Source organism: Girardinichthys multiradiatus, chromosome 9, assembly GCF_021462225.1.
Source record: "Girardinichthys multiradiatus isolate DD_20200921_A chromosome 9, DD_fGirMul_XY1, whole genome shotgun sequence".
In the NCBI taxonomy this organism is placed as follows: Eukaryota; Metazoa; Chordata; class Actinopteri; order Cyprinodontiformes; family Goodeidae; genus Girardinichthys; species Girardinichthys multiradiatus.
Window position 1 is genome coordinate 11,068,277 of NC_061802.1, and position 26,325 is coordinate 11,094,601.

Consider the following 26,325-nt stretch of genomic DNA (forward strand, 5'->3'; position numbering starts at 1 on the left):
TGGTATGTCACCATAATGCTGTGTGCATTTCAATATTTTGAGCAAAACTGTGCTCTTACCCTGCTAATTGAACCTTCACACTCTGCTCTTACTGGTGCAATGTGCAATCAATGAAGACTGGCTACCTGGCTGGTCCAATTTAGCCATGAAACCTCCCACACTAAAATGACAGGTGTTTCAGTTTCATTGTCCAACCCCTGTATGTCACACATTGGGACTGCGTAGTAATGTTGATGTTGCCAGTTTGATGTTTTTTCCTTAACAGTGATTCATGTTATGGGTTTACTGCACACCCAGCTTCTCTTGTTAAGAAACTGCACTGACAAGCTTTTACTGAAGGTTATTTCTGGGTAATTAAAAAGTGCATTTAATCCCAATTGTCATGTTCCAACTGAACACCTCTGCTGAATTGTTTAGTTAGTTGGGCCAGGAGATGGCAGCAGATTTTACCTTGAGATAAATCCAGCTCAGACAGGTCCACCATCTACTGTTATCTGGTAACAGTACATATTTTATATTTCCTAAATGTAAAAGCTGGAGATTTTGATCATATTTTTCTCCTCTAGTGGTTCTCAAACTTCAAACATGAAGCACCAGGTGAGAAAACTGAACTCTCCAAGTAGCACCATTACGACTATTATTAAAATGGTGAAGATCAAAAATGCTCTTGAATTAAAAATGATACAGATTAGTTTAAAATAAAATTTTGTTTTTGTAAGTTGAAGTGTTGAAGCATATGTTGCTTAAAAACTGTTTGATAGAGTTTAACATGGTTTCAGTATCTTGAGGTTTAAACATATTGGTATAGACAAATGTCCCTTAATAAGTTGCAGAGAAACCAGACACTTTTTGAGTATTTGCATATTTCTGGCAGGAGATTTGACCCACTAACTGTTCTTATCAAAATTACTAGAGTCATTTTAATTAATTACTTCCTGGTACCTACCTGGGTTCTAGGAAGATTGCCACCAAATTCTTCATCTGTACCTCAAATCTGCAGCTAGACAGAAGAAACTTGGAAACCATTGGAAAATCCCATGGGACAATGATCCCAAACATGCATCCAAACAGGTTCAAGATGGATGACGCAGACTAACACGTTTCTGGAAGGGCTGTGACATACACCTTATTAAAAATTATTTTACCAGGCTCGTCAGAAAGCCAATTGATTAAAATGAGTCAAACCATTTCTGATAAGAGTTGACTAATATCCAGCATATGATTTCTCTACAACTCACTTTATCCAGGAGACATCTGGTATAGATGCCTGAGCCACTTCAACTGGCTCCTCTCGATGTGGAGGTGCAGCGACTCTACTCTGAGCTCCTCCCGGATTTGTCTTTCTGTATGAATAATTCTGACTGTATTGGGGATTTGTTTCTAATTCACAATTTATTGAAACGTCATTGTGGCTGTTAATTGTGTTATTCTCTAAAAAAAAAATAAACTAATTAAAGGCCCCAAATGAACCTGACATTCATGCTGATGAAATGTGTATGCGAACCTCTGACAGGAACTTTATGACATTAGTTGTCATATGTGGTTGGACAGAAAAACGTTAACTTCTTTAAATGCGCTCTGTCAGTACCTGTGTCTGCCTTTTGTGGAAAAGCAACAAAGTTTAGTCATTTAAAAGCCTTTCTCACATTAGTTCTGGTGTTTGGTAGATGCAGCTGCTTGCAAGGTATTTGTAACCATCTTGTTTGCCTGGTGCTGTATGGAGCTTCCTACCCTTAGATATCAAGTTGAAGCCACCTTGCTGTGCACCACCATGCAGCCATAGTGGAGAAAAAATAGAATAAAAATGTACAAAATGTATTTGGGTATTCCGGCTTCCTCCCACAGTCCAAAGACATACCTGTTAGGTTAATTGGTCTCTCTAAATTGCTCTTAGGTGTATGAATGAGTGTTTGCTTGGTTGTTTGTGTGTTGCCCTGCGATGGACTGGCAACCTGTCCAGGGTGAACCCTGCCTCTCGCCCATAGACTGCTGGAGATAGGCACCAGCTTCCCCGTGACCCACTATGGAATAAGCAGTAGAAAATGACTGACTGACTGTATTTGTCATATTGGAAAATTCCATTGCAATTACTTTTAATTGGACTTAGATTGCCTAAGAGTGCTAAGCTTTTTGTTGCTAGCAGGTTCTCAACAGACTTCCCCTGCTAACTTAGCCACCAGCACTGGTAAGTATCATCCACTGCAATTTTCTGTCTAGTAGGTTTCTTTTGGAGACCTTCACCGTAACTAGCTTGAGCCACTAATTGTTTTAGCTTTAAAGCTTTAATTCCGAGTTCCCCATCCACCCGTCTGTCCATCTGTCTGTCTGTCTTCCACTTATCAAAGATCAGCTCACGGAGGTGACAGGCCCAGGAGGGAAACCAAGACATCCCTCTCCCTGGTGACACACTCCAGCTCTGGGGGATCCCAAGGCGTTCCCAGGCCAGCCGGGAACACCAGTCCCTTCAGCGAGTTCTGGGTCTTCTCCAGGGTCTCCTTCCAGTGGAATATGCCCAGAAAACCTCTTCACCTTATCCTGGGTAACTAACTTATTGTATACCACAAATGCAATCCTGAACTACCAGGGTATATGCACCATCGTCTATTATTTACTATTTTAGACTAGACTATTATGTCCTTTTTCATCACATTTTGCAGGATTCCTAAGTAGTGTTAAAAGGTATGAAAAGAAAGTTGAATTTCCAGACTTGTCTTATTCCATTATCTAAACAGTGACAATCAGAATGTCTGGAAAACTGAATAACTGTTTATATTGATTTATATTTAGATGACCAGCTTTAGTTTCGGTTTATCACATTAGAACTTGATTTTTCTCATATTCATCATTTAAGATTTTGAGTCTCTAATAGATAAATCACACTCATTCTAAAATAAAAAGTCCTTTTCACTGCATTATTTTGCTTTTAAATGATTATACTTGTGTGTAAAACCAGACCTAAGGTATTGAAACTGGGTTTGCTTTAGAAGCCGAAGCATTTGAATTCCTATTTTTTTGCAGTTTTGAGTAAGAAATGTCTATGTGTGAGGACCAGCTCTGGGTGATTCCTATAAACCAGAAGTGATTAACAGCAGACACAATGTTGGGGAGGCAGTGTGGGGTGTGTTCTCCAGGAGTCCACTATCATCTCTGCTGTGTTAAGCGGGTTAAGCTCCAGGTGGTTCTGAACGCACCAATGAACCAGCTGATCTACCCTTCTCTCTGTGTGCAGACTCATCATTATCCTGGATCAGACCAATGACACTGGTGTCATCCGATAGTCAGATAGTTTATATGTGTCTCTTATCCAACAATTGCATGAATAATACTTCAGTGGTTGAGATATATCTTCCTGTCTGGTTGGTTATCTCAAAAGGTGTCATTATCCAACTGTTCGGTTTCCTGCTTTTGTTCAGGTTATCAGTCCTGATTGCTCTGCCGTTTCAACATATCTTCATAAATGAGTCTCCATTGAAGGAAGGTTGTCAGAGATACATAGTTGGACAGGAAAGCCTGGCGCTCGGAGAACTTTTAGCCTTTCACACTCTTCCCAGCAGACCAAGGCTTGCCCCACATCATTTCCTCTGATAACAGCTCAGGGGGATTGAGAGCCCTTGGAGGGAGATTTTGTTATTCCCTCAACTCTGAAGAGTGACAGCTACCTATTGTTTCTGTTCGTTCAATCCTCCTCTGCCATGACTCTTTTCCGCACTAGCTCAGGACAGGATGTTGTGGGAATTTTTCTGTATTTGTTTGGCATTTTGTGCTTTACTCCTCAACCTGTTATACATTGTTCGTCCTTCACCAGGGAATAGGGTGAGGAATTCTGTGGCTACTATATTTAAAAATGGCACAGATAGGTAATGTTTCCTGTTTTCTCTAGATATCTGAGCCTCACAAATTGAAGATTACTAAAATATATTCACATTCTTTATTAAAAACATTCACTACTCTGTTCTCCAAAGACTTTATTTAAGTACGATAATATACCTAATCTGTTCCAAAAGACGTTTTGATCTGTTGTTTGAGGTAATTTCCTGTTGGAAGCCAAGTTTCATCTATCTGGCCCAAACCATCCCTCAGATGAACAGAAATATTTGCAAATGTTTAGGAGTAATCCAGAAAACACCAAGGCTGATGGCCATCATAAACTGGGAGATGCTGAAACACCAGCATCTCTGCCCACAGTGAGGTGGATTTAAAATCAGCATGGAGAGAGATGGGAGCCAAGCAAATGTAGCCCTTTTGGCAAAACCAACACTTTCAAACATGACTGAAATTTGCATTTGTCCTCATATAGAATCCAAATACCTTCTGAAGGCATCCACATTTGACTTGGGAAAAGTTTTACAGTCGTACAAGGCAAGGATTGAGCTAGTCACCTAAAAAGAAGCATGTTTGAGGGAGTCAAGTTTAGGCCTTCAGAACCTATGAACACTCCACCAACTATCAAGCACGGTAGTGGCAGCATCATGTTGAGGGTTTGTTTAACAGCTGGTGGTACCGGTGCGTTGCACAAAAAGGTAGGTCTAATAAAAGAAGACAACCTTCAAATTCTGAAATTTCAACTCAAATTAACAGTGAGCCGGGTGAAACTTGAACGACACTTAACCTGATCTTCTAAGATTCAAAAGGAGTGCTTGTGCAACACAAAAGTGTAATAAGTGGGTGTGTTACGCGTAATGTACAAAGATTGTGTGCGCAATGGATAACAATTGCAAAAGCGGGTTGGACCGCTCTATTAACAAGGAAATTGCGTGTGGTAACAGCTCTCACCATGGAGACTGTCACAGCGGCCGTAAAAGAAATATGAAGTTTGAAGCCATGGAGTTGGAGGTAATGATTATAGGAATTATTATAATAATAATAGTAATAATAAATTGCATTTATATGAGTATCTCAAAGTGCTACAAAACAACAATAAAAACATACAAATATCAATTATAAAACCTAGAAAAGCTGATAGTCACTGTCAGATTTACATCGACATACAGCTCTAAACAGCTTTATCCCCTCCCACCACACACACACACACACACACACTGTGAGAGCTTTCTGCTTTGTTTGTGACAAGTGATTTGAATTGAGGGAAATAACTTGCTTGACCCAAACATTGCAAACCAAGGGACCATAATTTAATACAACATGAATGTGCTTCGTACAGAGCCTTAAAAGATAATTGAGGGAGAAAAATAAGTAAATAATTTGCCTCATGCACAAGGCATGCACAGGACAGTGTTTTTTTAATTAATTGTTTTTCCTTCTATGTCCCTTTGGCTCCGTGTTGTTAAATAACGTGGGACAACTTTTTGATTTTCAGTTTGCAGCTGCCTTTCAAACGTGCTAGGAGCACCACAGGGGACTGTACTCTCACCATTCCTTTTCACTCTGAACACCTCAGACTTCCAGTACAAGACAGACTCCTGTCATCTGCAGAAATACTCGGATGATTCTGCAGTCGTGGGATGGATCAGAGATGGACAAGAAGATGAGTACAGGGAGCTGGTGGACCGCTTTGTTGCATGGTGTGGAAACAATCATCTCATCTTGAACGTGACTAAAACAAAGGAGATGATTGTAGATTTTAAGAGAAACAGGAATAAGTCAAAAACTATTTCCATCTTGGGAGAAGAAGTGGAGGTGGTGGAGGAGTATAAATACCTCGGTGTTCACCTGGACAACAGACTAGAGTGGAGATGCAACTGTGAAGCCATCTACAAGAAGGGACAGAGCAGACTGTACTTCTTGAGGAAGCTTAGGTCCTTTGGTGTTTGCAGCAAGATGCTGCATATCTTCAATAAGTCTGTTGTGGAAAGTGTGATCTCTTCTACCATCATCTGCTGGGGAAGCAGCATCAGAGCCAGGGACTTAAAAAAGCTCAACAAGCTGATAAAAAAGGTTGGCTCTGTTCTGGGGACTCCTCTGGAACCTCTGGAGATCATTGTGGAAAGAAGGATTCTTCATAAAACGAAGAACATTATGGAGAACCCTGAGCATCCTCTTCATGAGACTGTCCTACAACAACAGAGTGTCTTCAGTCAGAGGCTTCTTCTGATCTGCTACAGGAGATCAGCATCTACAGCATCTACAATGGCTCTTTGAAGAAACCTGCATAATATGAGCTATAACAACATTTAATTTCTCTTTGGGATGAAGAAAGTATTTTTGAATTTAATTTGAATTGAATTGAGCTGAAATATCCACTTGCTGAAAACCTATGAACAGCTACAAACAAAAACCACTTGGTCAACATGTATGTTGCTTATGTCAGAGTCTTTGTAGATCCTTCCTCCAGTTTGGAGGATGCAAATATGTATCTAGAAACGGTAAAATTTTAGCTCAGTCCAGGCCTTATAGGTGAAGTAAAGCAGGTGTTGTACATTGATCTGGTAGTTTTATCCCTGACATTTGTTCTAGAGGAAACCAGACTATTTCCATGACAAAGATGCATCTTTTTAAAATTAGTACCACCTGAGACCCTAATGATGCTAAACATTCAGTTTCAGTTGTTAAAATGTTTTTGGATGATGAAATAAAATGAGAAAATCAATTGCAAATCAATGTAATCTGGTTTCTATTAAAATGTAACAATATCCGAACTGTACTACCTCTGAATGAGCTCAAAACAATTACTTGCTTTTGTTTTCATACAACAAACATGGCGTAAATTACCTGTAATTATAAACACAGTTAATGTTTTATCACAGGTGAATTAAAGATTAAAATATTTTCAGGCACCATAAAATGATATCACACATCTAATCATTAATATTTGATCTGTTATAACAAAATCCAGTTCTGCCCAAAAGGGATTTATGTTGTAAAACAACTCAAGCAGGGTGCAGTAAAAAACATCAGAGAAGGGATCACAGCTCCTTAATTAAATGGATACATGTATGTAGCTTTGATAAGCTAAGTTAAACTGTATGGATGAAAGTAAAAACCTCTCTGAAGGATGGCCTCTTTCCTTCCTACTGAATGAACTTCATCAGTTCAGTTTATTCAGATAGCACCAATTTGTCTTGAGGCACGTTACAAGCAACGTCCAGTTTATATATAAAATTACTATGTTTCAAACAGGTATTTTATTCAAGAAAACGACAAGTTTACGTTTCAAAGTTTAACATATTTATTAAAATTTGAAGTTATTGCTAATATGGCATTTTAAAACCTTTCTGAATCTTTAAATAACATAAAATAATGTATTTGTCCCCTTGTCTTAGATGTGGGGACAATGCTGCAAAACAAGGAGAGACAATACTTCAAACAAAGACAATAACAATAAATATATAAAAACTAGCACAAAAAACATACAACAAAGTTCGTTGTAAAAATGAAACAATGGTGCATAATATTAATGTGCAAAAGAAGGACATCATGATTTGAAATGGGCAGTATATTCACGGAAAACGTGCATAATAACCACATACTGTATGTCCCTTTCATACGCATAAATATGAGTTAAATAAGAAATACTTAAAGATAAGTAGGCAAATACACTTCTTCTGAACCCTTCAAGGTCATAAAAATTATATTTTGAAGACTCAGAAGGCCATCTGTGTGAGATAAAATGTTTTCATGGCTCCATTTAAAATACCAATTTGGGTAATTCAAAGTGACATGGAGGAGAGTAGCTATGAGGTGAAAGGTCAGAGATGAAGGTACGTATTCTGTTCACCGTTCTTTTTACAATAAAGCCAAGACTGTGGTAAAACTGGGCTCTGTGTAGGTATGGTAGAAAATATTCTTTTTCTAATTACCTTTAGCTAAATAATAATCATTTGCAGTCTCTTAGAATAGAGAATAGAATAATCTTTATTGTCATTGTACTTGGGGGGTACAACGAAATGAGTTTGAATTAGTCTGAGTTTTACTCACATTTTATGAAACTCAAACATCTGCAGGGAAATAAAAACCTAGACAGCATACCTTTCAATGTCTTAAAAACATTTATTTGATATTCTGTAACAGTAAAGTGTTTTTGTTGTAAATGTATGAATGGAAAGTTTTTCAGCGTTGATGCTCTGTTGAGGCAGGAAGAAGAGAGGAGGGGACAGCCAGGATGGACAGGAGGTCTGCCTCCAGCACCCTTTATAAGCATGTCTCCTTCACACACCTTAGGGTCCCTGTTAACCAAATTTCTGCCTGAATTTTTCTGCATCTCTACAAACCTCCAAAGGACAAACAGAAAGCTTGGCTTTATTTGATTTTAGTTTAGCTCCTTAAGCTGATAAACTTCAGCTGGGTTTTCCTCTCCAGAGAAGATCACAACAAAAGGAAAGGTTTTTTCAAACAAATAATTTCTGTTGGCTGCAACCACTTCACCACCAGCAGCCATGTACAGCTCCAGCTACTCCCGGGCCAGACTGAGCCCAGAGTCCAGGCAACCCCTGTACAGGAACAAAGGAAAGAGCTGCGGCTACTACATGAGGATTGTTTTCTTCTTTTCATCCCTCATCCAGTCTCTCATTATCGTCAGCCTGGTGCTCTTCCTCATCTATGGACAGCCAGAGAAGTCTGCAGAGGAGAAACAGGTTGAGGTCAGTGATTTCTTCTATAGTAACTGTTTTGGTTTATTTTGTTGCCGCCTTCATGACTGCATGCTTATAAAATCCTTTTTGCCTGTAAATGCATAGTTTCAAAGAGCTATGTAAAATTTTGTAGTAAACATGATTCCAAGAACACAAACATGTTTAACTTTTTCTTCTACTTATGTGAACGACCTGCTTATCATTTTTTTCCTAGCATGTAATAGTGTTCAGTAATGCCGATTCTTCTTCATGTGTTGTGCAGGAGCTGGAGCAGGTCTTCAACAAACTGAGCAAGAACAACATTGATTTGAGGAAGGAGAAAGGTGAGCTTGGAGATCAGCTGGCTGCTCGGACAGCTGAGAAAGCTGGTCTGGAGAAAGAGATGGCAAAACAGAAAACTGAAGCCAACAACACAGAACATGAACTCAAGAAAAAGATTGTAAGTACAGAGAAAAAACCAGGAGACGTTGCAGTAAGAGCTCTGCTGTTTATTGCACTTTAACACTTTTTACTAAAAACAAAGCATGTTTTGTAAATATAACCTTGTTGCCTTCAAAGCATTTCTGTAGCTTTCCAGTTGGCCATGTTTGTAACACCACAAATAAATCAACTTAATTAGCTAATTCATCATCTGCTTTGTTTTCTTTTTTTTGAAGGCAAACCTTGAAAGGTCCATGAGTATGATGCGACGTCCTCCTCCTCCTCCTCCCTTCCAACCCCCTCCTCCTCCAGTCACATTTAACAGTAAGTTCAATACTACAAAAACATCTCACACAGCAGCCAAAACTTTAGCTTTGTTTGAAACCTTTAAAGTTTATAACCTATGCAAAAATGCTTGGAAGAGTATGGAATTAGCTTTTCACATTTTGGAGGACTGAGTATAGAAATGAAAGGAATCGAGCATGGAAAATGTTTGTGCTTTCATGAACAAAACTAAAAAAATATTTCTAATAATAATTCTCTGTAAGAATTACTGTAAAGAGTAAAGATAGGAAATGTCCTATACATGTGCCGTAAGCAAACTTCAAGTTGCAAATCAGTCCAGCATACATTCTACTCTAAACTACTAAAATAAGCTCATGCCGCATTCATAATAACATAAATCACCCGATTAGGACAATCTTACTCCAAAAATGCTTTTTTTTTGTTTTGTTTTTGCACATCCATTCTTCTGCACTCTAAAAAAAATAATTATAGGTGTTCCCCAAAGCTTAGTTCTTAGCTCACTTCTTTTTAGTTTATATATAATTGACTTGCTGTATTTGTGTCCTGGTGCAGGTTTCTAAATGTATACTGATAGTAATAAATGTAGGAGGTAAGGATGCTTCATCTGTTTTAACACAACTAGAAGTTGTTGAACTAAATTGGACTCTATTTACAAAATCTGAATTAAGCCAATCTGAATTTTCTCAATATTTGCAGGTCTATTGCAGCCTTATATAAAAAAAATAATAATAATCATGTCATGTTGAATGGTAAAACAAACTGCTTTTTGTTGAGGTCTTGAACCTTAACTGCCAGAGATGATTTGGGCAACTGATCAAACGTTTCAGTACTAAACTATCCTTGTGTCATGCCGGACTCTCATTTAAAACCTGACAAGTATGTCAAGCAAAAGCAAACGTACACGTGTTCAAACTAATCAGAATTTATACAACTAATTTCTTTAGTTATTTTGTTACCATTTCAATTACTAAAGATTACAGTACTGTTTAAAACTGTGATAGAAATTAAGCCCATCAGATCACATCACTGTTATGATCTTAACAAATCCAACGTGTTTTTATGTATCCAAAAGCCCAACTTGGGATGGGAATTAGCTGATGCTATAAATGCCTACATGTGTAATTTTTGCTAATATTTATATAAATAAATACAGTAAATCTCCTATTTTAGATGTTAAAAATGTCCTGAAAATTGACTGACAAACCTGGTCATTTGTGTTTGAAAATATTATATACCCACTCTATATATACACTCATATTTAATAAATTTGAGTATCATTGAAAAAGTAATTTTATTTCCATAACTAAATTCACCAAAAAAAAATATTATATAGATTGGAGTGATTGGAATGCTTGATTGTATATATTGTATAATATATATAGTATAATATACTACAAACGTAATATCAGTGTGTGCATTATGGATACAGCAAAGACTGTTTTAAATGTGATGTGATGTGTTTGGATATTTTATTCCATCTGAGAGGAATACACACTTTGCATGGAAATTAGATATTGAGCCTGCTGGAGGGAGGGAATCTTACTGCAGTAAATACCTACAGCTGACACACAGACATATCAATACATGTGAATATTATGGAAAGTTAATTAATTTACTTGATTGACAAAGTGAAACACATTATACAGGTCCTTCTCAAAATATTAGCATATTGTGATAAAGTTAATTATTTTCTATAATGTAATGATGAAAATTTAACATTCATATATTTTAGATTCATTGCACACTAACTGAAATATTTCAGGTCTTTTATTGTCTTAATACGGATGATTTTGGCATACAGCTCATGAAAACCCCAAATTCCTATCTCACAAAATTAGCACATCATTAAAAGGGTCTCTAAACGAGCTATGAACCTAATCATCTGAATCAACAAGTTAACTCTAAACACCTGCAAAAGATTCCTGAGGCCTTTAAAACTCCCAGCCTCGTTCATCACTCAAAACCCCAATCATGGGTAAGACTGCCGACCTGACTGCTGTCCAGAAGGCCACTATTGACACCCTCAAGCAAGAAGGTAAGACACAGAAAGCAATTTCTGAACGAATAGGCTGTTCCCAGAGTGCTGTATCAAGGCACCTCAGTGGGAAGTCTGTGGGAAGGAAAAAGTGTGGCAGAAAACGCTGCACAACGAGAAGAGGTGACCGGACCCTGAGGAAGATTGTGGAGAAGGGCCGATTCCAGACCTTGGGGGACCTGCGGAAGCAGTGGACTGAGTCTGGAGTAGAAACATCCAGAGCCACCGTGCACAGGCGTGTGCAGGAAATGGGCTACAGGTGCCGCATTCCCCAGGTCAAGCCACTTTTGAACCAGAAACAGCGGCAGAAGCGTCTGACCTGGGCTACAGAGAAGCAGCACTGGACTGTTGCTCAGTGGTCCAAAGTACTTTTTTCGGATGAAAGCAAATTCTGCATGTCATTCGGAAATCAAGGTGCCAGAGTCTGGAGGAAGACTGGTGAGAAGGAAATGCCAAAATGCCAGAAGTCCAGTGTCAAGTACCCACAGTCAGTGATGGTCTGGGGTGCCGTGTTAGCTGCTGGTGTTGGTCCACTGTGTTTTATCAAGGGCAGGGTCAATGCAGCTAGCTATCAGGAGATTTTGGAGCACTTCATGCTTCCATCTCCTGAAAAGCTTTATGGAGATGAAGATTTCATTTTTCAGCACGACCTGGCACCTGCTCACAGTGCCAAAACCACTGGTAAATGGTTTACTGACCATGGTATCACTGTGCTCAATTGGCCTGCCAACTCTCCTGACCTGAACCCCATAGAGAATCTGTGGGATATTGTGAAGAGAACGTTGAGAGACTCAAGACCCAACACTCTGGATGAGCTAAAGGCCGCTATCGAAGCATCCTGGGCCTCCATAAGACCTCAGCAGTGCCACAGGCTGATTGCCTCCTTGCCACGCCGCATTGAAGCAGTCATTTCTGCAAAAGGATTTCCGACCAAGTATTGAGTGCATAACTGTACATGATTATTTGAAGGTTGACGTTTTTTGTATTAAAAACACTTTTCTTTTATTGGTCGGATGAAATATGCTAATTTTGTGAGATAGGAATTTTGGGTTTTCATGAGCTGTATGCCAAAATCATCCATATTAAGACAATAAAAGACCTGAAATATTTCAGTTAGTGTGCAATGAATCTAAAATATATGAATGTTAAATTTTCATCATGACATTATGGAAAATAATGAACTTTATCACAATATGCTAATATTTTGAGAAGGACCTGTATAGAATAATTACACACAGACTGATGTTTCCAAGCCTTTATTTCTGTTAATTTTGAAGATTTTTCTTAAAATACAGCGTTTAAGGTTAGAAGATTAGAATATTACATCAGACCAATAATTTTTAATACAGAAATGTGGGCTCAATGAAAAGTATGTTTGATATTTGCTTAATAATAATGCTGCTTAAAGGTTGTTTTTAAAAGGTGCTTTTAATCTGACAAACGAGCCTCATCAGAGTGCATATTCGGATTTATTGAATATGACTGCAGACAATAGTGCCTAAGATACCCATGGTCACATAGTTACAAGCATCACAACCATAGATAAAAATGAGCAAAGCAAGGACAAAGTGGAATTATTGAAAGTGATAGTTATCGCAATATTTACCAACAATATGGCATGACTTTCTAAAATCCTTTAGATTTAATTAATATCTAGTAAATAGATAAAAGCATGTAGGAAATTTCACTAAATTACAACCACAGGTACCATTTTTTAAAGTGGTGCCAGAATATTATTTAACACATAGTTAATTGTTAGTTTTGTTTTTCCTGTGACCCAAACCTTCCCTCTGAATTCTGCAGATGAAGCAAACATTCTGAAGAGTATCATCAGTCAGAAGGACACTTTGATTGGCCTTATTAACTCAAACTTCACTCAGATGGTTCAGTATCTGACGCATGAGAGGGACAGCGCTCTCAGAGATCAAGACGTCAACCGAGAGGAGGCCATCAAACTGGGCAGAGAGAACAACCTCCTGAAGGAGCAGCTCACCACCTACACCAGGTGTGGTCCACCTGTCTGTCTGTCCACATAGTGTATTTGACCTAAAATATAAAAAAACAAAAAAAACAATCTAATGGCAGCTTTTCTTTCAAACCAGGAAGTGCAAAGAGGATTTCGCGCAGTCCCTGGATGGGATCCAGGCGGTGACCACCAAGTTTTTAAGTAAGATCGAAAACTTGTTCCCCCACTCGTCGACGTTCCACCTCACCTGCAACAGCCAGGAGGAGCAGTTGGAGAAGATAAAAAGCAGCTGCACCAACCTGTCCAGGGACGTGGAGAGCAAGTTCCAGATGTATCTGGACAATGTGGGCAACAAGGTGTGTGAATGCAGACTATTTAATCATCCTACCCTGGGGCAGAAGGAAAAAATACTCCATTTTCAGCCTTAATAAGACTAAATGCTGCAGTGATGTTACAATTTCTCCAGGTTTTGGTTAAAATTGTTGTTTATACATGCATTTTTGTAGCTAAGTAAGAACAGGATGAGTTTTGCAGTGTAGTCCAATGTAAAATCTGAATACATAAAGAAAAGTCACACCATAACATCACAAAAAAGTAAAATATACCATATATCTGACTTGAAATCTGCAGAGATATATGTATTAGCATAGGCAGTTTTACCAAATAATCAGTAACCTGAGGGAATCATACCGATCTGTTAGCCCATATAGTTTCTGCACGGCATTAAACCTCACAGGTAAAGATCTCTGCCAAACCAACCCAGGTTTAATGTTTCCTTCAACAAATGTGCTCCTAAAATCCCCTCCAAAGAGCAAGCTGAACAGGAAACTTGTTTCTCCAGGGAGGAAGTTTACTCACGACATAATTCCTGATAAATCTAGTTAAAGAGACAGATGTCCTGTGAGGCAAATTCAAGGTCAAATCTGAGGTGAAGTTGTCCGCCCTGCTGATGCAGCAGGACAAAAAGAAAACATAGCCTCAGCCTGTTTTTACACTCCACAGCAATATTTTATATGGATATAGGATCCAGAAGATATTAAAAAATTACTTGTTTCTGTGCCTTTTTCTTTAGTTTATTATTAATTTGTACATTATATATTATTTAAGATTATCTTTGTTGCCTCTCTTATTGGTATTTAAGGTATCTTTTGTAAATATTTTGGGTGCTTTCTAAATGTTTTCAGGTCAAATCATCACATGTTTTAAACTTTATCAGAAAGCAGCGACTAGGACCTTTCCAAGAGACCAAAACCATACTTTCTGAACCGTAAAAGGTGAAAAGACGTTTATTGCGATTGAAAAGCTGTAGGGGTTGATCAAATTTGCTAAGCAAGCGCAACGTTCGGCATCTTTGCTTAGGTTAAATTTAGACAGGACGCAGGACAATCATCTTTGCGTTTCTGGTCTAAACAAAGACAAGGAGTTGCCGACCTGAAATAGCAACAACTCAGATGTCCAAGAGTGTCCACAGGGAATTGATGCAAATTGTTCAACTTTACGAGCCACAGATTTTCATAAATAAATATGTTATCAGATCAAACCAATCAGACAGACAGATGCAAATTCAAATATATACATTCCAATTTGATCCCAGTCAGATTTAGCATCCTAAAAGCAACCAATGGCTATTAAAACTGGATCCTAATATGGACTGGAAGCCAGTGTAGGGAGGCCACAACAGATTTGGCACAATCACACTGCTTCTTTTCCGTCCCAAAGCATTTTGAAGACAGCTTAGTGAAGACTGCCCAAGATCTGCACAAAGGAAAGTGCAGTAATCTAGGATGGGATTAATGCATTAATTGTTGTCTCAAATCTTATATCTTAATTTAACGTTTTCAATCACATCATATAAACACAAAACACTTCAAAACAAAAAGCACAAAATAGAAAAACAAATGAACATAAAATATATTTAGGATATCGAAAAATTGTCGAGTTCATAAACAAATACTGGAGCATTCATGTGTAAGGGACCTATCCTCCTTTAAAGAAATTTTGGTTTATGCTAAGATCAGGTAAGATCAGAAAAGCAGCATTAGTTTTCTAAGCACACAACAGGCCGTTACAGATACATTGTGTATAATCATGTTAAATTAGACACTCATGACTGAGAAAATCAGGAGAAAAAACAAAAACTAAACAAAATCTGGTTTCTTAATATGAATACATCAATTTCATTTTCTGAGATCATTTTCCAGAACTGTAAATGGTCTTTAGATCTATTTTCAAACACTTCAAATCTTACAAGTCTAAATGTTTGAGCAACAAGTCTGTATGAAACATTACCAACTTAATTTTTTATTTATACACAACTGTGTATATCTAAATATTATATTTTAAAACTATGATGTTGCCATGCTCTTCAGGTTTGGCTCCACACCTAATCCAATTTATGAGCACATCATTGAATCTCTCAGAGCTCACTTAAATCAACCTGTGTTCCCCGACCCAGACAAACAAACATCATGCGTACATCATGAACCTACAGAGGCTCATGATGTACGCATGATACGAGAAGACATGCACACATCACATTTACAGTTTTTAAGAAAAAATATATTTTGATCATTCAGGTGGTTGAGATTCAAGACCTGTCCAGTAAGCTGGAGGTGCACAACGCATATCTGACCTCCAGGCTGCAGCAGTGTGGACAAAAACACAGCACAGCGGTCACTAAGGCTGCCAATGACTTACAGCACAAGCAAAAGGTTCATGATGATCAGGTAGGTGTTGGTGAAAAATGATGGAAAAAAAGAGGCTTCTGCACATTTTTCATTTTAAAACAGCATCCATCTTTTATTTTAGGTAGAGAAATTACTGATGGAGCAGAGACAACTGAGAGAGCAGAATAAACTCCAGGAGGACAGACTGGTCCTGAAAGACAAAGAGATTCAGGTTCTGCAGGGAATGGTGGCCAACAAGGTGAGACACGGAAGCACAATCTTCTACAGCATTTGTTTTCTTAACAGTAAAGACTAATTCAGATTCAGAGTCTGTCAGGGATTTTAGATCATATCTTACTTACTGTCCAGATGTAAAGTGGTTTGGTGATTTAGCAGGGAAGTGGAGGCTGCAGCAGCAGAAAGGATGAAAAAGCAAGATAATAAAAAAAACTGTTTTAGTGCATAAAACCACCCAGCAAAATCTGCACAGCGAGGCAATGTCAGAAAGAGTTGCTGTGAATGCGCCATCTGTGGTCAAACAAAACTAAGATCATCTTATTTGTTCACAGGCTGGCCCACCAAACGCTGCTTCCCCGCACTCTGTGCCTCAGCAGGGGAGGCAGGCTGCAGCCAGCTGGGCTTTAGGTGGCACAACTGGCATCAGCAAACCTCCAATGGTAAGCTTCTGCTCTGAAAACGTCTAAATAATCTTCAGAGCAAGACGTGATTCAATCTTTGGCATGTTTAGTGTGTTAGTTGAGAGGGAGAGCTAAAATGAATGTTGATGACCTCTGATGGTTTTCACTACACTAATCTACTAACAAGCAGGTGTTTGTGTGAAGCTGGTCATAATGAAGCACCAATATCCCAGAGGGCAAAGCTGCTGCTCATTATTTAGAAGAAACTGAAATTTTGAAGTAATAATGGTGGAAATTAAAAACTGATCCTGTGGAAGACCTGCAATTTGGTCTTCAATAAAACTTTTTTTTTTTTTTACAAACGTGGCCATTTTTCTTATTCCTTGAATGTGTTTACCATTATACGTGTTAATAACTGTTTTTTATCTTGTTTTTATCCAGGTTGGGTGAAATGAGCCACCCATCCATCCATCCATCCACAACCTGTACCATCGTTTTTCAAAGCACAGAAACCTACTGCAACTTAGACTGTGAACATCTTTCAATGGACGTGTATATATTACTATTATCAAACACTTTGGCACAATCTGTAAATAGCCAATGTCATTGTAAAAAGAAAGTACACCCTTCTTCAGTTTTAGGGTTTTACGTATCAGAACATACTAAAATGATCTGTTCTTTACCAGGATGTAAAATTACTTCAAACTAACCTCGAATGTACTTAGAAATGTAACAAAATCCTAATTAAACAGAACTAGGGGAGAAAATGAAAATCTTTTTATTAGCAGCCAGGTGCTGCTAATTGAAACAACTGATTAACTGATCATCTGCAAGAGCGACCACGTTTTTAAAGGCAGGACTTTTGCCAGGTTGCTGGTCTGGAGCATTCAGGTGTGCGTTAACATGAGATAAAAATTGAAAATTTAAAGCAATGACCTTAAAGAAGCAACTGTTGCTGCCCATCAGACTAGAAGGGGCTATGAGGACATTTCCAAAATATTTTAAATTCTTTCTTTTGCAACAAAAAAGAAGCTCCAGTTTAATATGTTTGATGCACAGCACCATTTTTAGAGAACAACAAACCGCCTATCACCATAAACACATCATACCAACTGTCAGGCATGGAGGTGGAGGGGTAATGATTCAGGCTTGTAATGCACGTTTCAGTTATATCAAAGTCTTCTGGAGTCAAACATGGTGCTTTGTGTCCAGCAGCTCAGGGTGACTCCAAATGGGTCATGCAAACATTCAAACAAACAACATCTGCAAGCAGAGTGGGACAAAATTCCTCCACAACGTTGTGAGCAGGAAAGCTGCTAAAAGTGGTTCAACAAGCTACTGGATCATGGGGTTCATTTAAATCTTTACACACAACGTTTACATTTTTCTACATGTTTGTTTAACAAATACTGCAAATCTGAAATCTTTAGTGTTTTTGTGCACTTGAGGTTAGATAAATTAATTTGTGAACCTGGTGAAATCATTATTACTGTGTCCTAATACATAAAACCCAACAACTGTAGGAGAATGTGTATTTTCTCCCATGACTGTCGCTCCTCCGTAGCATAAATAGATAATTTAATACTTGTAACTGAGCTTAAATCAGCTGTGAAAAGACTCTGTGTCTGTGAGATCAGAGGAATGTGAAAAATCCGAGTGTGAATATTTTTTTTTGTGTTCACGCTCACAAACGTAAAATAGACTGACTCAATCTGAAGCATTTTTGTCCACTTACTGTCTCGGTGGGAGTAAAAATGTAACAATAACGAGGATACACCAGCAGCTGTTGTCTGCTTTAAGCTACAATAGCCACATTTATGTTCAACTGCAACATGCCTGCAACAGTACGGACATCATCATATCTGCAGCTAGTGGCTCTACTTCTATTTTAGTGTTGATGGTGAGCTTAAAAAAGGGTCAGAACTATTAAACGCCTGTTTTATGGCTTATTTTATAGTTTTAGTAGCTATTATAGGAACTGTTCTCTAGCTTTACAGCTTCCTTTTCCTTCCAGAAGCAAAGAGCACATACGTTTCTGTGGCTGGAAACAGATGCTGCTCTTTTTACGATTATTAGGAGTCCTTTTTGGTACACATGAACAGGGAAGGGGAAAATATAGAAACCCAATAAAAATTAATTTTACTCATGTTTGGGATCAGGTTCAATTATCATTAAAAACTGTAAATATTGTACAGAGGATCTATTGACACTGCAATGTTTTAATTGATTCAAATTATATGTGTTTTATTCTTAAACTGCATTTTTCCTGCTTTATCATAGCGATTTTAAATTAAAGTGTTTTCCTTTTAGTAACACACACATTCACACACACACACACACACACATATATATATATATCTTACATTTTTTTAAGGTTATTAACTCTGAACGTCATGTTTTAATTAAATTTTTAAGCAACTTGATTTCTATTCAATATGTGAATAAATAGTTTTAATTTGATATGGTTGTCAAAAAAGCTTAAAGTAGATTTTGGAAATAAATTTGTCCAGTTGTTGGGAATGTGGAAAAATGAAATTACACTGTATTTTACACTTATTGTCCTGCTGCCAAACGGTAAAACTCTACTAGTTTCTAAGTAGCTAAACGAGGAGAACCGAAAATGAACCACTGATGCAAACCTTTAGTTTGATAGATCTGTAAATAAAACTGTTTTGACTTGAGTATCCTGAGTTCATGTGTCACTTATTAAGATTTTGTTAATGTAGGAGTTAAAAAAACAGAAACCCAAGTTTTTGCTTGAGATTAAAATAATTTGTTTGGTTGATCAGAAATTTTGTCACAATTAATCATCTATAGGTGTTTTTGTAGGGCACTATATAAGTAATGAAGGGGATAAGCTGACATTTGACCTTTCTTCTTTTATCTTAGGATTCTTTATGAAAACAGGTCCTATTCTTTTTGAAGAATGGTAAAAAGAAACACATTGTGGACAGTCAAAAGAAGTCTTGGTTCACACAAGCAGTATGTTCCACAGCAAGCATGTGAAAGAAGGTGCTTTAGTCAGATGAGGCCAAAATTGAACCTTTTGGTTGCCAAAGACTGCAGAAAACTAACCCAGCGTATCGTCCTGATACACCATCATATACGTGGAATATGGTGGTGGCAAGATCATGCTGTGGGGATGCTTTCCCCAAACTTCCACCTCTCTGCTTGCTTGGGTGCTTTCTCCCCCTCTGTTTGCTTGCATTCTTTTACTCTTAATTTATTTTCTTTCAGCCAAAAACTACAGAAAAGTTGGATTAAACTAGTGACAGGATTTTATTTCAAGGATTTGTAATTTTAATCGCTTTTGAGGCAAGGGCCCGACGACGCTAAGAGCAGCTGCTCTTTCCACAGCAGCACCAGCTAATCAACACAAGATGCCTCTGTTACCCACTGATGACTAGGACATCCTTCTCCAGAAAATAACAGTAATGGAAATGAAAATTCTTCGGCTTGAAGTAAATGTGGAAGTAAATGCTGGGTATGGAAAAGGAAATGACCCAATTAGCACCACCAAGAAACAGAATGCTGCAGTAAATGTGAGTGAACCGACCAGCAGTCCTCTTTGTCCACTTTGTCATGTAACTCAGTAAATGAGCTTGTAGATAACTTCCATTCTAAAATTTCAGACATTATTGTTTCCATTGCTCCTATTAGGGTGAAGGTTGTCTCTGGTAAGAAAGAATCTTGGTGGAGAAATGCTCCACTGGTGTCAAAAAGCCGAATTGAGTGGCAAAAGACTGGACTCCAGTTTCACTGTGACCTCTATAAAGAGAGATTTCACTGATATAACTCACAAATGAGCAATGCAAGGGAATCTTTATTTTTTGAAATCATCAACAAAAAAATTAACAATACTTGTGCCTTGTTTGCTACGGTCGGCAGGTTAACAAAACCTCCTGTGTCTGTAGCATCTGAACTGCACTCTACCAGGGCCTGCAACACATTTGCTAACGTCTTTACAGAGAAAATTATACCCACAGATCTCTTTATGAAAGTTTTGCCTGTCATAGCGTCTGATTTGATTAACATAATAAACTCATCCCTTTTGTCAGGTGTTTTCCCCCAGGCCTTAAAAGCAGCAATTATCAAACCACTGTTAAAACAGAATAATCTGGACAAGTTGCTATTGCAAAATTACAGGCCCATCTCAAATCTCCTATTTACCAGTAAGGTTATTAAAACGCTGTGTTTTAACAGTTAAATACCTTCTTAACAATGACCAGCTGTTTTGATGTCTTCCAGTCAGGCTTCCGTGCTCACCACAGTACCGAGATTGCCCTTGTCAAGATGTTCAATGACATCCACATAAATGCAGGCTGTGGAAGAACAACAGTGCAGGTATTATTGGACCTAGCACAGCAATCGACACTGTTGTTTACAGTATAATACTGGAGTGACTGGAGAACTGGGTTGGTCTTTCTGGTACAGTACTTACAGCTGGTTTGAGTTTTGCTTGAAGGACAGGGACTTTTTTGCGTCAGCAGTTAACTTTACATTGGAGTTGACTAAAATCATTGAGTGGATGTCCCATAAATTGTCTTCAGCTGAATAAAAGCAAAACTGAAGTAATTATCTTTGGACTAAATGAAGACACAGCTTCATTTACTACAGCTAGAAACCACAGATCAGGCTCCATATGGTAGAGATGGACTCAGACCTGAACCTTCAGAGGCACATAGAGACAATCACTAAGCCAATCTTCTATTAACTAAAGAATATTTCCAGGATTAAAGGCCTAATATCCCAGCAGGATCGTGAAAAACTCATCCATGCGTTTATCTTTAGTTGAATCGATTACTTCAACAGTGTCTTAACAGGTCTGTAAGAAAGTAGAGCACATCACCCCAGTTCTAAAGTCCTTACACTCCCTTTATCTCAGAAAATATACTTTAAAATACTTCTGTTGATTTATGAATCACTGAATGGCTTAGCACCAGAATACATACAGATCTATTGCTGTTGTATCAACCTTCCAGACCACTAAGTTCTTCTGGTTCAAGTCTATTCTGCATCCCCAGAATCAGAACCAAACAAGAGGAAGCAGCATACAGTTCTTATTCTCCACTAATCTGAAACAAACTTCCAGAAAATCTGTAAAAATGCTGAAACCCTGAGTTTTTTTAAATCAAGGTTAAAATCATGTTTGCTAAAGGTTAACAGACTGTTCTTACTTTTCTTTACACTGCTATGTACTTTTTTATATATGTTTTGTCACTGCAATGTACTTTTTTCATCATGTAAAGCCCTTGTCTTGTTGCTGAAATGTGCTATACAAATAAACTCAGCAGAGACAGTGAAACTGGTCATAGTTAATGGGATATTGAATGGAGCTAAAAACAGGACAATCCAGAAAGAAAACCTGTTAGAGGCTACAAAAGCCAGAGCTACATTTGAATGGTTTCTGACTGAGCCTCAATTACTGTTTTATTCATAGAATGGGCAAAAATGTTATACTAAATCTGGTGGAAACACCCAAAAAGACTAGTGTTAGGGTAGTGACTAAAGTGAATAGTGGTTCTGTAAAGTATTCAATCTTGGGGTCCGATTAAATGGCGGCTGGGGACAGTGCCTCTGGACTGGCAGACTGGGGTGGTGGTCCCCCTTCATAAGAAGGGTGACCGGAGAGTGTGTTCCAACTACAGGGGGATCACACTCCTCAGCCTCCCTGGTAAGGCCTACACCAGGGTATTGGAGAGGAGAGTCCAGCCGATAGTCGAACCTCAGCTTCAGGAGGAGCAGTGTGGTTTTTGTCCCGGCCGTGGGACATTGGACCAGATCTATACCCTCTACAGGGTACTCGAGGGTTCATGGGAGTTTGCCCAACCAGTTCACATGTGTTTTGTGGACCTGGAGAAGGCATTCGACTGTGTCCCTCGTGATGCCCTGTGGGGGGTGCTCCAGGAGTATGGAATCGGGGGCCCTTTATTAGGGGCCATCCGGTCTCTGTACGAGCGGAGCAGGAGTTTGGTTTGCATTGCCGGCACTAAGTCGGACCTGTTCCCAGTGCATGTTGGACTCCGGCAGGGCTGCCCTTTGTCACCGGTCCTGTTCATAACTTTTATGGACAGGATTTCCAGATGCAGCCGAGGGCCGGAGGGGGTCCCTTTGGGGACCAGAGGATTTCGTCTCTTCTTTTTGCAGATGACGTGGTCCTGCTGGCCCCCTCTAGCCAAGACCTACAGCATGCGCCTGGGCGGTTTGCTGCCGAGTGTGAAGCGGCTGGGATGAAGATCAGCTCCTCCAAGTCCGAGGCCATGGTACTCAACCGGAAAAGGGTGGCTTGTCCTCTTCAGGTTGGAGGGGAGTTCCTGCCTCAAGTGGAGGAGTTCAAGTATCTTGGGGTCTTGTTCACAAGTGAGGGAAGAATGGAGCGGGAGATCAACAGACGGATTGGTGCGGCTGCCGCAGTAATGGGGGCACTGAGCCCCCATACTGTGGTGAATAGGGAGTTGAGCCAAAAAGCGAAGCTCTCGATTTACCGGTTGGTCTACATTCCTACCCTCACCTATGGCCATGAACTTTGGGTCATGACCGAAAGAACGAGATCTCGGATACAAGCGGCTGTAATTAGCTTCCTCCGTAGGGTGGCCGGGCACTCCCTTAGAGATAGGGTGAGGAGCTCGGCCATCCGGGAGGAGCTCGGAGTAGAGCCGCTGCTCCTCCACATCAAGAGGAGCCAGTTGAGGTGGCTCGGGCATCTATACCGGATGCCTCCTGGACGCCTTCCTCGGGAGGTGTTCCAGGCACGTCCCACCGGGAGGAGGCCCAGGGGACGGCCCAGGACACGCTGGAGGGACTGTGTCTCTCAGCTGGCCTGGGAACGCCTTGGGCTCCCCCCGGAGGAGCTGGAGGAGGTGTCTGGGGAGAGGGACGTCTGGGCGTCTCTGCTGAGTCTGCTACCCCCGTGATCCAGTCCCAGATAAAGCGGAAGACGACGAGTACGAGTACGAGTTGATGAGTAACTTCTCACTTTCCAAGTCACATTTCTGGCTTTAAACTTTAACTGCATGCAGCTACAAGTCCTGACTTGAATCTGATTCTGAATCTGGACGTCTCTGCTGAGTCTGCTGCCCCCGCAACCCAGTCCTGGATAAAGCGGAACACGACGAGGGTCCGATTACAAATGCATATTTTTATTTGGAAAGATTGTGAAAACTGTGAATCAATTTATTTTCACACTTTTCACTACTTTATGTTCGTTTATAACAAGAAATCAGGTTAGTGGCAAAGCTCTTGAGATATTTAAGACTTTTGGAAACCATTAATAATTTGTCCAGCTACCAGTAAAGAGGCCAGAGAGACAGAGAAAACCCATCTACTCCTTTCCTTATTTCATAAGAAAACAATCCCTCAGGCTCATTTTCGGTTGGATGTGAACGCTACAGGTGAGTCTGTCTGTTTTCTGTGAGCAGGAAATCCTTTGTTTAACATAAAGTGTTTGTGATTCCATGTATAGTCCCGGATACTCTCATACACATCGTTTCACATGGACACAGGGTGGATCTGGCTGGATCCAGCTACGTCAACGCTTACATCTCAGGACGGCTACTAATCAAATCTACAGGAAGCTTACAGACAGTTTAAAGTAACCATAATTAGTCAAAATGTGACAGCAAAATTGGGTATTAGTCTGAAAACATGTGAAACTATGCTAAGAATAGACTGAGTAAAATTCACCTGTTACCAGTCCTAATTTTTCAGTAATTTTTAGTTGATAAGGTTTATAAGGCCCCCTTAGTAACAAAAGACATCTTGGCCTTGAATTAATTTCTTACAGTTATTTCTAATGTTAGTAAACAGCTATGCAGTGAATAGCTTCTCGTTTCATAAACAACCATGTCTGGAGAGACGTCCAGTGGTTGCAGAAAAGATGTTAATATGTTTCAGAAAGGTCAAATTATCTGTATTCATCAAGGAAAGGAAAACAACGAAGGGGATTTCTGAAACTACTACAAATGGGTTAAGAACTGTCCAAAGCATTATTAAAAACTGGAAGGCAAAAATGTGGGCGCCAACCACCTAAATATTCGGTTAAATAAAATGGTAAAAAAACAAAAACAGAACTATGATTGTTTTTGATCAACAATCCTCTTCTCAGGTGAAAGCACATTACATTTACAGAAAATGTACTTACTTTCGCTTTGGCTGTATGCGAAGAGTATTTTCCACATGCATGATAGGAAGGCAACTCAATAGATTGGGACCAAACTGCTGGGGATCCTTAACAAAACCACTGATCAGTGAAACTAATCATAAATAGGCTGGGGATCCTAAAGATCATACTGTGGAGCACTAGAAGAAGATCATGTGGTCTGGTGACTCCAAATTTACCCTGTTCGAGCGTGATGTGCCCATCCGGGTAAAGAGAGGGGAGCATGAAGTGATGCACCTCTCATCTCTAGTGTCCACAGTACAACCCTATTGGGGAAGTGCTATGACGTGGAGTTGCTGCAGGTGGTCAGGTTTAGGTTCAACAACCTTATGTTTGAAATGGTTCAGAGAGCATGAGAAATCTTCTTCACATAGTCCAAACCTTAATCCCATTGAGAATATTTGGGATGTGCTGGAAAAGAACTTGAGCAAAGGGTCAACTCTCCCATCAACCCTGCAAGATTTTGGAGAAAAATTAATCTAAAACTGTCATATAAATGTTGTGACGTTGCAGAAGCTCACTGAAACAATGCAACAGTAAATGCATTTTTTTTTTAAGTTATGCAATATTAATTAAAAAAAATCATGTTTTACCAAGAATATGTGTCATGACCTACAAAATTAGAACAGTAAGTCACAAAAGCTCACTGGAAAGAGCTGCTTAGTCACAATGTGGTGTATCTGAGCATTTTAATAAAAAGTTGAGTGGAAGGAAAAACTGGGATAACTGCTGCCCTTATGTAATTGTGAAGCAATGTCCATTTAAAAATCTTAGATGAGAGTTAAAAGCCGTGGACTACGGCCGCTCACCACACAGACCTATACAGAGCCATCCAGGACCTAACTGGACCAGAAGAGAAAAAGGATATTACCTTTTCTCAGGATCAACAATCCTGTTTTCAGGTGAAAGCAAATGTTACATTTCATTTGGAAAAATCTAATGAAATGTAACATTTAACATAAAGAATGAAATGTTCTTGATATCCAGCATGAGGTTTCAGAATCAGAATTATTTCCATAGTAATTGTTTATTTGGGAAGCCACATCATCAGCTTGTTTTTCCAAACCTAAAGTCAGTGCACCCGTCGGTCAGAGAAGTAACAATACCTGGTTAAATGAATGTGGTGTTAATGTGGTTAACTAGCCTGACCCAAACCCCACAGAGAATCTATGGGATGTTGTCAATGTGAAGATGAGAGACAACAGAGTCAAAATGCAGGCAAGCTGAAGGCCACTATTAGAACAATCTGGGCTTTATTAACACCTCAGCAGAACCATAGGTTGGTCGCTTCCATGCCACGTCGCACTGATGCAGTAATTCAAGCAAGCAGAGCCCTGTCCCATAAGGACACAGATTTTATAAGGCTGAAATTGATGGGTAAAAGATCTTTTATTAATTTTTTTGGCTGAAATTGAGTTTTTTTAAGTAGCTGATCAATTCAATTCAGTTTATTTATATAGCAACAAATTCACTGTTGTCTCAAGGCACTTTACAAAGTCAATTCATTTGAATCAAAATTAACAGAAATAGAGGCTTCTGAAAAAAAACGTCCGCATCACAAAAAGGACACCATACTGGGAGCATCATGTAGTGATACTTTTTTCTTGT

At 39.1% G+C, this 26,325-nt stretch overlaps 2 protein-coding genes across 3 annotated transcripts in view; one reads left to right on the forward strand and one right to left on the reverse strand.

Moving 5' to 3' along the window:
- The first annotated feature begins 8,049 nt into the window (after positions 1–8,049).
- Positions 8,050–19,240, forward strand: plvapb (plasmalemma vesicle associated protein b). The gene is made up of 9 exons (XM_047374938.1): positions 8,050–8,537; positions 8,791–8,967; positions 9,185–9,272; positions 13,093–13,294; positions 13,392–13,611; positions 15,832–15,981; positions 16,064–16,180; positions 16,491–16,598; positions 17,001–19,240. The coding sequence occupies exons 1-9, from the start codon at positions 8,334–8,336 to the stop codon at positions 17,007–17,009; spliced, it is 1,275 nt and encodes a 424-aa protein (XP_047230894.1). The 5' UTR covers positions 8,050–8,333; the 3' UTR covers positions 17,010–19,240.
- Positions 16,211–26,325, reverse strand: part of gtpbp3 (GTP binding protein 3, mitochondrial) — a 52,918-nt gene continuing 42,803 nt past the window's right edge. Inside the window, exons 12-13 of one of the 2 annotated variants that reach the window (XR_007039660.1) lie at positions 20,771–20,881; positions 16,211–16,328 (exon numbers count right to left, since the gene is read on the reverse strand). The gene's annotated coding sequence lies outside the window, so the exon portion shown is untranslated. The remainder of the gene's footprint in view (positions 16,329–20,770; positions 20,882–26,325) is intronic. The other variant, XM_047374937.1, reaches the window with a different exon arrangement.

What these genes read in the sequence shown, in the direction of transcription:
- plvapb (XM_047374938.1), top strand. Translation starts at nt 8,334, where the DNA reads ATGTACAGCTCCAGCTACTCCCGGGCCAGACTGAGCCCAGAGTCCAGG. An exon ending in TCCTCCAGTCACATTTAACA is followed by an intron (nt 9,273 to 13,092) that starts GTAAGTTCAATA and finishes TGAATTCTGCAG; the next exon opens with ATGAAGCAAACATTCTGAAG. An exon ending in AAAAGGTTCATGATGATCAG is followed by an intron (nt 15,982 to 16,063) that starts GTAGGTGTTGGT and finishes CTTTTATTTTAG; the next exon opens with GTAGAGAAATTACTGATGGA.